Source organism: Apodemus sylvaticus, chromosome 12 (genome assembly GCF_947179515.1).
Source record: "Apodemus sylvaticus chromosome 12, mApoSyl1.1, whole genome shotgun sequence".
Classification (NCBI taxonomy): Eukaryota; Metazoa; Chordata; class Mammalia; order Rodentia; family Muridae; genus Apodemus; species Apodemus sylvaticus.
In genome coordinates this window covers 79637442-79654364 of record NC_067483.1, presented here as the reverse complement: position 1 = coordinate 79654364, position 16923 = coordinate 79637442, and the positions used below count along the sequence as shown (strand labels likewise).

The 16923-nt window shown below is 47.9% G+C and overlaps 1 protein-coding gene across 2 annotated transcripts; it reads left to right on the top strand.

Annotated features, from left to right (window-relative positions):
* Nucleotides 1–33: 33 nt before the first annotated feature.
* On the top strand, nt 34–16641 carry Ncstn (nicastrin). 2 transcript variants are annotated; one of them, XM_052201096.1, is made up of 17 exons: nt 34–183; nt 1457–1561; nt 6931–7054; nt 7507–7628; nt 8026–8171; nt 9506–9656; nt 9848–9957; nt 10365–10517; nt 11053–11157; nt 11284–11361; nt 12346–12518; nt 13724–13826; nt 13929–14024; nt 14303–14390; nt 14609–14763; nt 15026–15238; nt 15872–16641. In XM_052201096.1, exons 1-17 carry the CDS (start codon nt 102–104, stop codon nt 15992–15994), a joined length of 2127 nt encoding a protein of 708 aa, XP_052057056.1. In that variant the 5' UTR covers nt 34–101; the 3' UTR covers nt 15995–16641. The 2 variants fall into 2 exon arrangements, with proteins under 2 accessions (XP_052057056.1, XP_052057057.1); XM_052201097.1 differs by lacking the exon at nt 34–183 and adding an exon at nt 6603–6698 and having other exon boundaries at nt 1466–1561.
* Nucleotides 16642–16923: the final 282 nt, after the last annotated feature.

Below are 16923 nucleotides of genomic sequence, written 5' to 3'. Positions count from 1 at the left end.
TCTTTGGAGCCCTGGGCCACAGAGACGATGCCAGCGGAAGCCTAGAGAGGCCGCTACGAGGCTGGAAGGGACCTGAGGCTTCCGCCCAGCGGAGAGGCAAGATGGCTACGACTAGGGGCGGCTCTGGGCCTGACCCAGGAAGTCGGGGTCTTCTTCTTCTGTCTTTTTCCGTGGTGCTGGCAGGTGAGGTCACCCTACCCCGGAGCTCTGGTCTTTAAGAGGAACCATCCGGAACGGCCCATCGCTAGTGCAGGCATTGCCCTTCTGGTTCCGATTGCCCCTCTGTCCCCCGCCCTGTAAATCCTTCTTGTCTTTCGTTCCCATGACAGAAGTTCCTCCTTTGCCTGGACCTTCATTTCTTCTCTCTATCGTTTCTCTTAGTTCTCTCCAGCCCTTTTCTGGGTTTCCAACCTGATTCTCTTCGACCTTATTCACATGCCTCGTTTTCCTTAAAGCCCAGCCACCCCACCAGCAAAAAGGGACATGTGTGAAAAGCTCAGCCTCCTTCTTACTCCTCCTTAGTATTTTTGAGATCAAAACAGTCTTGTTTTGTGATCTCCGTGTAACGTTGAAAAATGAGAGCCCTCATTTCCTTCTGTTGGTTCTAGCCTAAATTTGTGTTCCTTTTTTTCTTTGCTTCCTAAAGTGAGACTAACGTTGTTAGCTTAGCTGCTTTAAACTGTTTAATGTATATGAATATTTTCATTTTTTTCAAATCTATTGTCTATTTAGTCATCTTGCAATTATGAATTACAATCAGTAACATACCTGCAGTGATTTATGGTGTGTTCAACTAAGAGTTAAGCAAAGCTTAACATTTTTTTTTTATATGTATGGCTTTCTAGTTAAGCCCTGAAACACAACCGTTTCCTTGTATAACCGTAATTCTAACTTTCTCTCCATTCACATTGGTTTGGACTAGCTTCAAAGGAGAAACTGTAGTTGCCCCACCTCTAGGTGTCCTCAAAAATGATCTGTTTCATTTACTGAACAGGTGTGTGGCATAAGGTTTCTCCTCCTAGGTCTGTCCAGATTCTTAGGTGGTTTTTGTTGTTAATACTTTTCTTTGTTTGGTTTTGGCAATCTATATTCTTAAATCAGCGCTCTTTTGAAAACTAATTAATAATGTACATACAAGCTAGAAAAGCAGACTGGTTTACCCCTGCGACTAGACGCTGGCACATCTGAAGTCAAAGACTTTTGATAATCATCTTTTAGCTTCATAGTTAATTGATCATCATGGAGTTAAATAACTTTCTAAGATACATAGCTAAGTACTCTTTGCAACACTTATGTTCCAATAATGTGGCCAAGAAGGGAAAAGAACGATCATTAATCTCGTGTTAGACAATATGGTAATGAATGATCTACCTTAACCATGAATCGAGCTAAAGTTGATAGAGGTTAATACCAAATATCTTTCACTTTTTCCTAATACTGTTTATCTTCTGGCCAGGACTGTGTGGAGGAAACTCCGTGGAGAGGAAAATCTACATTCCCTTAAATAAAACCGCTCCCTGTGTCCGTCTGCTCAATGCCACTCATCAGATTGGCTGCCAGTGTAAGTTGAGACTGGAATTTGTATTTGTGGCCATTAATAATTCACTTTGTATCCTGGATACTCAGAAATGCTCGCGTCCTGCTCAAGAGTCTAGCATTCAAATTAGAGTGTGTGTATAGGAGGTGATTATCATCCATCAAACCAGGCAAGATAACCAAAGAACTGAAATCTAGTAAATGCTGTTTTAATGTGTGCATTTTATTTTTTATCTCTGCAACAATCCTTGTTATTAATATCGTACAAATGGTGAAACTAAAACTTGAGAAAAAAAATGATTAACTTTTCCAGCAGCAGCATGCTAGTAAGAAATCAAGCTAGGATCTGAACCTGGTGGGATTCTCAACTGTCTTACCATACAGTTCTCTAAGGGAAAAAGGAATCCCGTATTCTAGGGAGTCAAGTCATCACTCTGTCACTCTGAGTGATCTCTTTGGAACCAAAATGACCCCTTTCCCCCTTTGAGACACAGTCTTGCTAGGTACCCCAGGCTGGCTTTGGCCTTCTGCTGAGTTCTGGGACTACAGGCATGTGCTGCTGTTCTCTAAGTTTTGTGCCAAACATGTGCCACTATTTGCCATTGTTGTAATTTTGTGATGCTGTTGATCGAATCCCTATCATCAAGCTAGTGTCCCCAAACCCCCAAATCAGCCTCTTCAAGAGCAATAAACTAGTCAAAGCAAAGGCATGCTAAGGAGGGCCCAGTGATTAAGAGCACTTGCTGCTCTTGGAAAGGGCTGAGTTTTGGTTCCCAGCACCCACATGGTAGCTCTCATCCATCTATCCATCACTCCAGGTCCAGGAGATCTGAGGTTTCTAACCTCTACTGACACAGGCCCCAGCATGCACATTACATACATGCAGGCAAAACACATACAAAAAAAATACTTTTTAAAATTACTATTATTATTATTATTTTTGAATTTTTTTTCCCCCGAGACAGGGTTTCTCTGTGTAGCCCTTACTGTCCTGGAACTCACTCTGTAGACCAGGCTGGCCTCGAACTCAGAAATCCGCCTGCCTCTGCCTCCCAGAGTGCTGGCATTACAGGCGTGCGCCACCACCACCCGTCTATTTTTTATTTTTATTTTCTTAAACCAACTAAGGGCTAGGGACGTGGCCCAGTAGGTAAAAGCTCTTGGGTATGCATGACAACCTGAATTTGAATCTCTATAATTCACATTTTAAAAAAGCTATAGGCATGACGTGACATAATTCTAGCACTTCTACGGAGAGATGGGAAGCAGAGACACAAGAATCCCTGGCTACTTACAGGCCAGGTAGTCTGTTGTATACAACAGAAAAACAAAGAGATCCTCTCTCAGACAAGGTGGAAGACAAAGAACGGACGTATAGCTGAGGTCGTCTTCTGGCGGGCATTTGCACATAGGAATGTTCACACACATACACACAAATGCCAACTTAGGGCTGGGGATGTAACTAATTGGTAGTATGCATTCCTAACAAATGCCAAGTCCTGGTTTTAGTCCCGAGCACCGTATAAATTGTATACAGTAGCACTGCGGTAATAGTAACACTCAGAGGTAGGTTGCTAGAGCCAGCCTGACCTAGAGACCCTATGGCTCCTCCCAGGGATTCTGCCAAATAGTTGCAAGAAAAATGGATGAAGGGGCTGAAGAGATGGCTCAGCGGTTAAGAGCACTGACTGCTCTTCTGAAGGCCCTGAGTTCAAATCCCAGCAACTACATGGTGGCTCACAACCATCCATAATGAGATCTGACACCTTCTGGAGTCTGAAGATAGCCTCAGTTTACTTACATATAATAAATAAATTTTGGGGGTTTTTTTGGTTTTTTGGATTTGGTTTTTTCGAGACAGGGTTTCTTGGGATAGCCCTGGCTGTCCTGGAACTTACTCTGTAGACCAGGCTGGCCTTGAACTCAGAAATCCGCCTGCCTTTGCCTCCCAGAGTTCTGTGATTACAGGCGTGCGCCACCACCACTCAGCTAAGAAAAAAATATTTTAAAAAATGAATGAAGTATATGGACTTATTCTTGTGCTTTGTAAATGTGTTACAAAACAGAATACCAGGACAACACTACCATTCTCAACACTGTATAAATTGCTGGAAATGTAACTCAGTGGTAGAACACTTGCCTAACATGCACAAGGCCCTGAATTCAGCCCCTGGGTACTATACATATTAAGAAAATAGACTAGAAATCACAGCTCATTTTCTGTTTAAGCTGTCATCAGATTTTAGTCTTTTATGGATAGTAGTTCTGTCAGGATATAATTTTGCAGATAAGCAAAGTCTGATCTTGACTTTACCATCAAATTGATCAGTTCTGAATTTTAGTATCCTTTTTAGTGATGCACAAAGCTAAACCTCAAAGTAGCACTTTTTTTTTTTTTACTGTTTTTAAGACAGGATCTCATTATATAGCCCAGGCTGGTCTTGAACTTCTAGCCTTCTTGCCTCAGACTCCCTAATGTTGAAATTGTAGGCATGGTCCTCCATTCCCTGATTCAAACACTTTTTAAGTAAATGTTTGTTGTTGATGAGGAATAAAGTGTCAAACAATATTATGTGATTGCCAGGAACCTTCCATCTTGGTAAAAAGAAACCCAATTCCTGGAAAGTAAGGAATTTGCTCAGGGAGGTGGGTATTGCCTTCTACCTGTACTTCTGTGAGATATAATACAAGCTAATTGTTCCATTAGCTCTGTACGGGAAGCACTGCCGTAGATTCATTGGTTTCAAACAGCCTTAAGGTCTTTGCTGGACTTGGTTACTTCTTTCTGAGTTGCGGGTAAAGGAGAACCAGATCCAGGACAGGCTGAGATCAGACCTGACTAAGGATCCCATCCTGAAGCTGGGCGCTAAAGACTCCTGGAGAAGGGTAATTCCACTGCAGCTTCTTCAAGCAGCCCTTGGGAAGCAAAGCAGTAGCCTCTAGAGATACAGAGAGGCCAGTGCAGAGAGGAAGGGGAGGGGAGGGCGGGACTGGACTCTGCTCCTTTCCTTGCGAGGATCTTGTTTCCTTCTCAGCATACTTCTGAGTCTTGCCTCAGTATCTGTCCATTCCTTCACAGGCAACACCCTTTTTAATTAGGGTTAAGAGCATAATGAAACTAAGAAAAAAAATGGATCTCTGGATTTGATTTCCTGATTATAATGACCTCTTGTGTGGATCCTTAAAGCACTCAAAGAGATGTAACTTTGTTTTCGCTCCATCACTACTGTAGGAGGTGATAGGGATAAGGAAGCTGTTTCTTGCTGAAGGTCCAGAGAAAGCAACCAGTTACTTAACCTGCAATCCCCAGTAGGGACCTAGGTGGAAATCTACTTCTCTAGTCCAGACTCACAGTTTGCTTCTTCCTTGTCCTCCCTGGAGCCGAAGTTACCTTTATTTATTTATTTTTAACTCACCACACTAGCTTTTCTTTTTCTCATGTCTTAAGAGCTTTAGCAAATATTATTGTCTTCTTTTTATTGTTGTTTTTCTTTTCTTTTTTTTTTTTTAAGATTTATTTATTATATGTAAGTACACTGTAGCTGTCTTCAGACACTCCACAAGAGGGAGTCAGATCTTGTTACGGATGGCTGTGAGCCACCACGTGGTTGCTGGGAATTGAACTCAGGACCTCTGGAAGAGCAATCATTGCTCTCAACTGCTGAGCCAGCCCTATTGTTGTTTTTCTTAAAGCCTTTGTTAGTATCCTGATCTTAACTAAAGCTGCCCCAGGCTCTGCTATTCTTCCATATTTTGTTATTGCCACAGACATGATCCCGTTAGGTATTTACTGTGCAAACGCCATAGGCAGGCGTGTAGACCCTTCTGCTGCATTTACTTTTTAGTAGATCGCCTGGGAGAAGAATGCTATTTGGTTAGCAATTGTGAAGTACTCGGTTTTTAATCTTCGGTGAGTTACAAGTATTTTAGTGCCGTGGTCTAGAAGCCTACTTCTTAAGTCTGTCTGTGCACATCGAAGAATTACATATGCTAATTTTAGAAAATGCATGAATCCAGGAGAAGACCCAAGCGTTTATGTTTTTCTAAGGGTGTGGCTGGAGTCCAGCTCTCTGGTAGCTAGGTATTGTACACCAGGCCTTTGACTGGGTACCTAGCACCGAAAAAGCAAAACAAAGAAGACCTTCCATTGTGATTCTATCCCACAGTCTGTGTTGAAGACTAGTATCTAAAATAAGTCTTGAATAGCACATCACAGTCTTCAGTGAGGAGAAAATTCTCAGGGAGATCCTAGGATTCTCCACACGGTTCCCTGAGTCTTAAGATACTATGTTAAATTATAGACATACTGGACTGTAGCTTGTCAGTCCTCTGAGACAATATTTTCGTCTTGGTCACATCATGAGATGTATGGAATGATATAATTTAGCATCCTAACTCATATAAAAATTTTCATAGTCTATCCTATATAAAATGAGGCATGTTCTCATTTAGACAACTCAGGGTCTTTGAAATCTTAGATCAAGAAAGAACTCAGTGATTATCAGCACATCTTTGATCCATTACAGGCCTACCAGTTGGGAAACTCTGCTCTAGAGAACTCAGAGTTCTAGATTAAAATCACCTAAAACTGGCCAGGAGCAAATAGAGATATTTCCAAATGAGGCTGGAAAATGGTGGCCCAAGAAAAATTAAGGTCACAGAATCTGTGTCTTTTTGAAGGAAGATCAAAGCCGCAAGTCTGAGCTGGAAATATAGAGTCTGGCATTTTCTAGAGGAGAATGCAGATTTTGAAACTTTCATGTCTAACGTTCTAGAATCTGCATATCTATCTAAGTGTTGGAATTGGGCACAAAAGGTGAAAATTGCAGAGCCTTTCCAGCATCTGAGAAAGGCCATTGGGCCAACAAGGTGACTGAAAGCGTGGAAGTGCTTGCTATAAAGAACTGATGACCCAAGTTGAAACTTTTAAAACTTTTTCAGAAAGACCTCTAATGAATCCACTTGGGCCTTCATTCTCCTTTTCCTCCTATAATGGAGTTGGGGTAATGCAGCTCTTCAAGTCTAGAAGTGGCGGTGTTTACCCTAATATTTTGTGACATCTTTAGAGATAAAAGATCTGCAGAAGCTGGATGTGGTGGCCTTGAATCACAGGACTGGGAAAGCAGAGGCAGGAAGATCACTGCAAATTCAAGGCTAGTCAGGTCAGCCAGGGTTAAATAGTGAGATGCTGGTTTTTTGTTTTGTTTTGTTTTCTTTCTTTCTTTCTTTCTTTCTTTCTTTCTTTCTTTCTTTCTTTCTTTCTTTCTTTCTTTTTTCTTTCTTTCTTTCTTTCTTTCTTTCTTTCTTTCTTTCTTTCTTTCTTTCTTTGTTTTAAAAAAATCTGCAGACTTGTCAATTGTGGGAACTTTAATATGACCCATTTTGTCCTGGCAGCTTCAATTAGTGGGGACACGGGAGTTATCCACGTAGTGGAGAAAGAAGAAGACCTGAAGTGGGTGTTGACTGATGGCCCCAACCCCCCTTACATGGTTCTGCTGGAGGGCAAGCTCTTTACCAGGTAAGAACTTGGTGTGTCTTCCTGGGACTATATGGAAAGAAAGGAAGGAAGGAAAGAAAGAGGGGGAGGGAGGGGAAGGAAGGAAAAGAAAAGAAAAGAAAAAAAAGAAAGGAGGTGTCCTTATACTGATGAGTAGCAACTTCTGTTGCTCTAGTCTGATAGGAAGCAGGGTTTGTATTCAGAAAAGAGAGGATGCCATCAAAAGAAATCAGAAATCATCTTATTGATCTCAAAATTAAACCTTCAGGGAAGAAGCAGTGGTGTCCAAAATCCCTCAGGTAGATGAAACACTAAACTCAGGTTGGACCATAGTCCAGACTCAGAAGTTAAGCCCCAGAAAGAGAAAGAGTGAGTTGGTAGTTCTGAGTCCCTCATTCTCCAGTTGTTTCCATCCTGAGTCTTATCTGTCTGATACCTTCCTGTCTTCTCTCATGTCCTTCTCTTCATCCTAGAGATATAATGGAAAAGCTGAAGGGGAGAACCAATAGAATTGCTGGTCTTGCTGTGACTCTAGCCAAGCCCAATTCAACTTCAAGCTTCTCTCCTAGTGTGCAGTGCCCAAATGATGGGTTTGGTAAGAGCCTCAAAAGATCCTGAGAACCTTCTGTTCAAGACTAATTGTTGCTCCAGAGGCGAGGGGGGGGGGGGAGGGGGGGGGCGGGGCAGGGGCAGTCCACACCCATCTGTGTGGACTGTGAACAATTATTATCTGTACTCCCACACTCCACCCTCGCCCTTCTTTGACACATGCTCAGATCCAAATCTGCCAGCCGACTTCACTGGTACCAGTGTCTCTGTTTTGGCAGGATTGGTGGTAGATTCATGACTGCTTCTTAGAGTCTCTGCCTCCTTTTGTACTCTTAGCCTCATGCCAGTGATATCCTACACGTCCCCCTCTCCTGGTCTCTAAGTACTCGTTGCCTCAGTCAACCAACCGTTCTCTACACTGCTCCCTGCTTCCATTCCTTCAGGGGTTTACTCCAACTCCTACGGGCCAGAGTTTGCTCACTGCAGGAAAACATTGTGGAATGAACTGGGCAATGGCTTGGCTTATGAAGACTTTAGCTTTCCCATCTTTCTTCTTGAAGATGAGAATGAAACCAAGGTCATCAAGCAGGTACTGACTCCGCCACCTCTGGCATTTCCAGTGAGAATGAGGATCTTTTCCATGTTCTTGTGTCGTTTGGAGGGAGGCTTGTTCTGCTCGTACACACCTTGAAAAATGGCTCCTCAAAGCCGCCAAGCAGTTTGGTCTGGTGTGGTGGTGCATGCTTCAGTACTCAGGGGTAGAGACGCCAAGCTTCAAACCAACCAGGGCTACGGAGCAAGACCCTGTCTCACAAACGAACACCAACCTGGAAGTTCATTATCTAGTGTCCTGACATTTCCCTCTATCGTGTTTTTCTTGTCTAGTATTACAGTAATGAAAGCTTTAGACTGGTCAGAAATACATGGAAGAAGACTATGAAGCAAGGTGCTCAGCCATGGTGAAGAACCAGATTTAAAAAAAAAATTGCACCAGGCATAGGCGGGAAGATGGCCAAAAGTTCAGGGCTGTTGTTCTAGGCCAGCCTGGGCAACAGAGTAAAACCTTGTCTGATAAAGAACAAAACAAAACTAGATAGAATTGGACTTGGAGTTGAGTTTAGTAAATCCCTGAGGTTCTGCGTGTGAGTATGGGTGTGTGTGTATGTGTGTGTATACATGTGTACGCATGCATGGGAACACAGTGTCACGGCCAGAGGAGGACCTCAGATGTGCTCCTCTCTTACTGTCCACCTTATGCCCTTGAGACACTGGCTCCCTGGACCCAGGCTGGTTGCCAGCAAGCACATGCAGTCCATCCTCCTGCCTCCCCTCAGTGCTGGGCTTGCAGGTGCACGCTCAGCTTCCGTGGGGCTAGGATTGGCACATAGCTCTTCATGTTCGCTCAGCAAACACGCTTACCCACTGAGTCATCTCTCCAGCCCCTAGGATCAGTTGTTCACAGCTCTAATCTGTCCTACTTACAGCTTCTTCGTGCTCAGATCAATTAAAAGTTTTGTCTTTAGGATGACAAAATGAGGTGCCGGCTGAGCTGTTGTGAATTGTGATTTCTTCCTTCTAGCCAGTAATCCTTATAGCAAGACACACTAAGAGCAGTGACTGAACCCAGGCATGGAAACATTCTCCTCCTGTCAATGCTCGGGAGACTGAAACAGTATTATGAGTTGAAGCCATTGTAAACTGTTAGGATAAGGTTATCTGCTCCAACCAACCTGTTGAGTCCACGCCATTTGTACTGATTGAGCAATTTTTCTCTTTGATGGCTATCCCAGGACACCTGTAGCCTGGGGACTTATGTCTCCCAAAAGGGAGTGTCTTAAGAATGGAGCTGGGCCGTCCTCTTCCTGGAAAGCCAGAGAGGGCCTCCACAGCTCGCTGTCTCAGTGGGGTCCGTCTCCTCTCCAGTGCTATCACGACCACAACCTGGGCCAGAACGGCTCTGCTCCGAGCTTCCCGCTGTGCGCCATGCAGCTCTTCTCTCACATGCACGCCGTCATCAGCACCGCCACCTGCATGCGGCGCAGCTACATCCAGAGCACCTTCAGCATCAACCCAGGTAGGCAGCCTTGAGCCGAGCCGAGCTGTGCAGGACCAGGGAGCTGGCCAGGCCAGGGAGGGAGGAGGAGCCAGGAGCTGGCGCAGCCTGGGAGGGAGGAGCCATGGCCCGGGGTGTATGAGGACTGGTGACAGCCTTCTCTGCAGCTAACCTCTCCCTAGCCCATTGATCTCTGCTTGTGTCTTACTCAGAAATCGTCTGTGACCCCTTATCCGACTACAACGTATGGAGCATGCTGAAGCCTATAAATACATCTGGGGGATTAGAGCCTGATGTCGGGGTTGTGGTTGCGGCCACACGGGTGAGTTGTGTCCCTCTGCAGCCTACCTCTTTAGGTATCTGATTTCAGAATGAACATACTGGGAGGCCTTACAAGGAGAGGGAGGGAGCTGGGCTGTTGGACTCTTTTTTTGGGGGTTTTTTGGATTTGTTCCCCCCCCCCGCCCCCCGAGACAGGATTTCTCTGTATAGCCTGGCTGTCCTGGAACTCACTTCGTAAACCAGGCTGGCCTCAAACTCAGAAATTCGCCTGCCTCTATCTCCCAGAGTGCTGGGATTAAAGGTGTGGGCCACCACTTCCCCGGGTGCTGTTGGACTCCTTAGCTAATACTTGTCCTAACACACGGATTCTCTTGGAGCAGGAGGGACTTAGCCTCTAATGGTCCAGTTTTAAAGTGTGCCACCCTACCCTGTCTTCCGCTGTTCCAGCTGGATAGCCGCTCCTTTTTCTGGAATGTGGCCCCAGGGGCAGAAAGTGCTGTAGCCTCCTTTGTCACTCTGCTGGCTGCTGCTGAAGCTTTGCACAAAGCACCGGATGTGACCACCCTACCCCGAAATGTGATGTTTGTCTTCTTCCAGGGGGTAAGGGCTTTCTCCCTAGGGCAGGAAGACAATGAGGAGGGAATGGTAACAGTGGGAGAAGAATTGGTGATCTGAGCTCTGTTTCACTTTAAACCCCCCCCCCCTCTTTTTTATAGGAAGCTTTTATTTCCTGAAATTATGTCTCCCTCTCCCCTTCTCCCACACTGACAAGCTTTATCTGAGGCTTCTTTTCATGTCTTTTGTCCCAGTCCCTCTGGTGTGACAGCCTGGCTGTCCTCTAAGGTAATAGCAGCCAGAGCTGTGGAGAGCAGAAGAGTCTAGAAACAAGGCTGTGACAGCTGGTGTTTGCTCTGAGCCTTCACAAAGGCTGCTCCCCCCATGTCTAGGCCCAAGAAATGCCATGATGCATACCTGTGAGAGACAGCTGGTTACGTTGATGGTGGGGGATGGTAGAGCCCATGGCTATGAGATGACCCAAGAAAGCAGCTAGCTGTGGGCCTCAGACTGCCCTAGTCCAGCTGTGGGCCTCAGACTGCCCTAGTCCTTGGGAATTTCTCCTATCTCCACCCCTCAGGAAACTTTTGACTACATTGGCAGCTCACGGATGGTCTATGATATGGAGAACGGCAAGTTTCCTGTGCGACTAGAGAACATCGCCTCGTTTGTGGAGCTGGGACAGGTGTGTGCCTTCCTCAGCCTTTTCCTTGGGCCTCAGCTCGGTGTTCGATGGCCTGTGCCGCAGACACTGCCTGTCTCTCCCCTTGACTTCTGGAGACAGCCTGCATGTTGCTCTTCATCTTCCCAGGTGGCCCTAAGAACGTCGCTAGATCTCTGGATGCACACAGATCCCATGTCTCAGAAGAACGAATCTGTGAGAAGTCAGGTAACCCACAGATGGGAGAACTCAGTGGTATCCCAGCGGTTCCCTGGAATAGGTAATTCCCTCTGCTCATTCAGTGCCTAACATTACAGTGGTCATGGAGGGCAGGTAGGTGAGTAGACAGGGTTTCTCTATGTAGCCCTGGCTGTCCTGGAACTGGCTTTGTAGACCAGGCTGGCCTCGAACTTAGAGATCAACCTTCCTCTGCCTCCTGAGTGCTGGGATTAAAGGTGTATACCACCATTGCCTGTCGTGACTTTCTATTCCGCTGTCCCATGGACCCAGTTGCCAAGGCTGCCTGCATTAGGCTCTTGTCCAAATTTCCCTCCACTTTATTGGCAAGGCACTGGCATAAATCGATTTCGTTTTATATGTATGAGCATTTGCCCACATGTATGTGCACCACATGCATGTCTGGTGCCCAAGGAGGTCAGAAGAGGGTGGATCCCTTAGAACTGGAATTACAGATGCTCATGAAACACCATGTGGTACTGAGGGTCAAACCTGTGTCCTCTACAAGAGCAGTGAGTGCTCTTAACCGCTGAGCAGTCTCTCCAGCAGTGCCCTTGTCTCTCCTCACAGGTGGTCTAGGCTCTTACTTCCTACCAGTGCAGCTGTAGGCCTGCCTTTCCCCTTGGCGCACTCCCGTTGCCACTCCAGCCTTTGCTGCCACCCCTGCTCTGCATGCCTGTTGCACTTGGAGAGTTGTATAGTTGGCATTGCATTGATCGCGCCCCCTCTCAGTTCCACACAACAAATGATACATGAAAGACCCACCAAGGATGAGGCTGAGTCTTGAGGCCCGAGCTTGCCTATACATGTGGAAAAGCCAGGCCTCTTTGTGCCTTAATCTCCTACCATAGGAACTGTAGGAAGTTCAGAGAATCTTGCCCAAACTGTTTGAAGACTTCTGGGAGAGCGCAGGGCTGAGAGAGCTCCCCTGCCCCTACGCCCACCTCCCAGCAGTCTGCTGCTTGGTGTCCTCAGGTGGAGGACCTTCTGGTCACTCTGGAGAAGAGCGGTGCTGGCGTCCCTGAAGTTGTCCTGAGGAGACCTGATCAGTCCCAGGCCCTTCCACCTTCGTCTCTACAACGATTTCTTCGAGCTCGAAACATCTCTGGCGTAGTCCTGGCGGACCACTCTGGCCCCTTCCACAATCGGTGCGTCACCTGGCCCTGTATCCTCTTAGTTTTCAGAGGCAGTCTATTCTGTATTATAGGAGGAAGATTGCTGTCTTCTCCCACCCCGTACACTGCCTTCAAAAACTCCCTGGAAGTTTGGATTCTTTATGCAGTAGCCGATTCCCAGAAGGCCTGGAACCCTGGTTTTTAACCTTTAACACCTCCTAGTACAGTCATCCTCTGTGATGGTTCCACTTCTCCCAGGCTCTCCTGGCACCTGGGTTCCCGTGACTACCACAGAGGGCATCATCTCAAGCCAAGGCATGAGAAAATGGAGGGTAGTTTCTTGGCTGGAGGACAAGAGTGATCCCTCTCTGGGGACCACGAGCAGTGTTCTTACTTTGTAGCCTGTGACATGTCATCCTGTGGTAGATACACAGGCGGAGGAAAAGAGGGCTCTGCTGCTTACCCTCTCTGTGGTTCTGAAGATAAGAAGACTCTGCTGGTTAACTCTCTCTGGTTCTGGGTCCCCTCACGCTGCCCTAACTTGAGGCCAGGGAGGACAGGGCACCTCCTGCTTAGGCTAGATGGCTCTCCCCAGCCTCCTTGGAGCTAAATGAGCATTTTAAAAATGTTGAACTGGATTCTCTCACCCTACCAAAGATCCTTTGTCACTGTGTGACGGGAGTGACAGTTCTAGATTACTATCAGAGTTACAAATCTTGTATGGTACTTTGAGGTAAGAGATAATTGGTTGTCTCTGTGTGGGGCAGTAGTTTTTTTCCTACATAAGGGGCCTTTAAGTAGGAAAGCTAGGGGTGCTGTTCTAAAAATCTGTCCCAGTGATCCAGTGATGTGATCCAGAGTGTCTGTGTGGCTGTGAGTATGCCCAATCTTAGCTAGTACCTGCCGGTTTCCCTCTCTCACGGGTAGCACTCCTTACAACACTCACACAGGGTGCACTCACACAGGGTGCGTGTCTCTGAAAAGCCAGCCCTCCCAAACAGTCAGAGCCCCCAGTGCTTAGGGCTTGCGGACCTTTTATACTTTGTCCCTCTGCAGGGCTTCAGAGTCCTTTACCCCGCCCACATTCCTGCTCCCCATGCCCACTCCTCCTTAATAATGGATGCTAACTTTTCCCACTGGACTGTGAAGAGTAAGATAGTCCCCACCTGAAGGGCAGTTAGCTAGGACAGGAAGAAGGCCCAGCTCCACCCCAGGGCTCACGCTGACTTCCCTGACAGGTATTACCAGAGCATTTATGACACTGCTGAGAACATTAACGTGACCTATCCTGAGGGACAGAGCCCAGAACAGGACCTCGACTTTGTGACAGACACTGCCAAGGTAGCACTGAGCTGAGCTGTGTGGGAGCATGGGAAGCACAACAGAAATCTGAAGGGAGTGCTGGGAGACAGCTAAGCGCCCAGCCCTTCTCACCCGCTGCAGGCCCTGGCGAATGTGGCCACAGTGCTGGCGCGTGCGTTGTACGAGCTTGCAGGAGGAACCAACTTCAACAGCTCCCTTCAGGCCGATCCCCAGACAGTAAGGAAGGATGGCCCCGGGCTCGTCTGTCTCTGTTAACCCAGGCTGCCCCCTCCCCATGGTCCCTGCCAACTTCCTCAACTTTGGGATTTAGCATGCCCCTTCATGCCTGCGAGGATGACACCGCAGAGAGTTCTTGAGTGGGCTTTATCTACATGCTGTGAGTGGCCACTGCCCCAGTAGTAGAGTTCCTCTCTTGTAACCGGGCTCTGCGAATTGTTCCCTTGGTCTTGTGGCAAGCCGGAGCATTTTTTTTCTTTTCTATGTCCCAATCCTAGGTTACGCGTCTGCTCTACGGGTTCCTGGTTAGAGCTAACAACTCATGGTTTCAGTCTATCTTCAAACACGACCTAAGGGCCTATTTGGGTAAGCATCTGCTGTGAGAAGGGGGCTGCCCGCCTGACGAACTGCAGAGAAAAGGGCGTCTCACTTTGCCTCTCTACTTCTTCCACTGTCTTCCTTCCCCTTTCTCGATGCTGGTTGGACCCTCTTCTGACGTGCTCCCTTCTGGCCAATGCTGGGTCCTTTCTGTTCTGCCGCCTTGACCTCTCCTTCCACCTCCTCCTCCCCTGGCCTGCACTCAGATGACGGGCCTCTCCAACACTACATCGCTGTCTCCAGCCCCACCAACACCACGTACGTCGTGCAGTACGCCCTGGCAAACCTGACTGGCAGGGCGACCAACCTCACCCGAGAGCAGTGCCAGGACCCAAGTAAAGTTCCGAACGAAAGCAAGGATGTGAGTGGCGCTGGGTGTCAGAGGTGTCCCGGGGCCTCTTTCCCTCGGAGTAGTTGGGGCTCTCCTGGGCAGATGGGGGATGGACACGGAAGGGCACAGGGCTAGTCCTAGGAACAGGCGTGCTGAGGGAGCCGTGGCCTGAGGAATGTCGGGCTACCTGTGGGACACAGAGCTGCAGCCAGTTGGTGGAGGTGGTTGGAATATGGAGCAAGTGGGAAGAGCATCAGCTCAGCCCCGTGCTGTGCCCTGTCTTCCCGTGCAGTTATATGAATACTCGTGGGTACAAGGCCCTTGGAATTCCAACAAGACAGAGCGGCTCCCACGGTGTGTGCGCTCCACAGTACGACTGGCCAGGGCCTTGTCCCCTGCCTTTGAACTGAGTCAGTGGAGCTCCACAGAATATTCTACGTGGGCCGAGAGCCGCTGGAAAGACATCCAAGCTCGGATATTCCTAATCGCCAGCAAAGAACTTGAGGTAAGACTGGCCTGAAGAGAGGTGGCCCAGTCCCCACGGCTGCTCTCACGACCTTGCGTCCATCCATCTGCTGGGCTCCTTCTGCTGTTTCTCATTTGTCCCAGATCTGTAGCACTACCCATGCAGTCTGCCCATCCGTCCATGCAGTCTGCCTGTCCGTCCATGCAGTCTGCCCCGTCCGTCCATGCAGTCTGCCCCGTCCACCCACACCTCCCATTAGATGTCTCCTCTGCACTGATAGCTTGAACGCGTACTTAGGAGAGCCCTATTGGACCTCAGAAGGCCTTCTATGTAGTGCATAGTTAGGAGAGCCCTATTGGACCTCAGAGGCCTTCTGTGCCTCTCCTGCCCAGCGTCGACTGTCTGGCACAGCTGGGATGAGTCAGTCAGATAGTTGTTGAGCCCCTATTAGAAGTACAAGGACAGACAACCAAAGCCATGGGTCCTACAGAAAACAGGCACCACTCGCTCAGGAGAGCCCCGTCTCCTAACTGGGAAGTGCTGCCTGTGCTTGTTGCTTGTTCTTGGTGCTTGACTTTAGTGCCAGAGTTGTGATGGCGTTTCTCTTGAGGTTGCCAAGGCTGTGGCCCTGTGAGAACCCTTCTCTCCTTGCTCACACCTTCACCCTTACAGTTCGTCACACTGGTCGTGGGCCTCAGCACCCTCATCTTCTCTCTCATCGTCACCTACTGTATCAATGCCAAAGCGGATGTTCTCTTCGCCGTTCCCCGAGAGCCGGGAGCTGTGTCTTACTGAAGAGGACTCCACTCTCCCTGCCAGCTCAGAACTTCACTTCCCAGACCAGGTGTCTGACTGGGAACAAAGCACTAGTTTGTCACTGGACTGTCTCTGGCCTGCTTAGACTGGGACTGACACACAGAATGGAACTGTGAGCAGAGAGGTGAATAAGTTGCCTCCCTTCTCAGCCCCTCTTTCCCATTTGTTTCTCCTTCTCTAATACCAGGGATTATGGTAGAGGCTTGCTGCTCCTGTCTAACTGCCCAGCTACCCACCCTCATCTGCCCTTTCTCAGGACACCTCCTGTCTTTCCACCTGGCCTGTACTGCCCTCTGACCCCGCTGTCACCCGACCTCCACCCCTGTATGCAGTCACGGGTGCAAAAGATGGAGCGTCAGCCTCCAACTGCCCGGAGCCCTTAGGGAAGGAGCGGGTCCCCTGGCTGAGCCATGTCTCTCTCACTGCCCTCTCCAGGTGTGCAGATGGCATGTTAGTGTGGGCATGCTGTCAGGTGGGCATCCCACCTCCAACCCACAGTGCTCAGCTGTACTTTTTATTATTAAACTATAATATCTATTTTTGTTGGGGTTTTCCTTTTTTTTGTTTTGTTTTGGGTTTTTTTGTAAATATATAAATAGCAAGTTTCATTAAAATTATCCAATACAGTTTGTACTTGTTGTCTGGTGTTCTTCCCAGACCACCGTGTCCAGTGACCCTGGACTAGAACGCAGTGTGTGCCGCTTTGCTGTGCAGAAGGAAGATAGTGTTAAAGGACGGGCAACTTGGAGAGGGCTCCGACAGCCCCAGGCCCCTCTTAGGAGAACAGCGGTAGCGTAGTTCCTGCTTATTCGTTCACTCTGAGCCGGTACAGAGCTGAAGCAGACACGAACGGCCCTTCAGCCTTGGATTGCTCGGGGTTGGAGTGAGAGACAAGGGCATAGATGTAA

Coding starts and splice junctions, on each gene's coding strand:
- Ncstn (XM_052201096.1), top strand. CDS start 102: ATGGCTACGACTAGGGGCGGCTCTGGGCCTGACCCAGGAAGTCGGGGT. Junction 8,172..9,505: donor AAACCAAGGTCATCAAGCAG/GTACTGACTCCG, acceptor TCTCCTCTCCAG/TGCTATCACGACCACAACCT. Junction 9,657..9,847: donor CACCTTCAGCATCAACCCAG/GTAGGCAGCCTT, acceptor TGTCTTACTCAG/AAATCGTCTGTGACCCCTTA.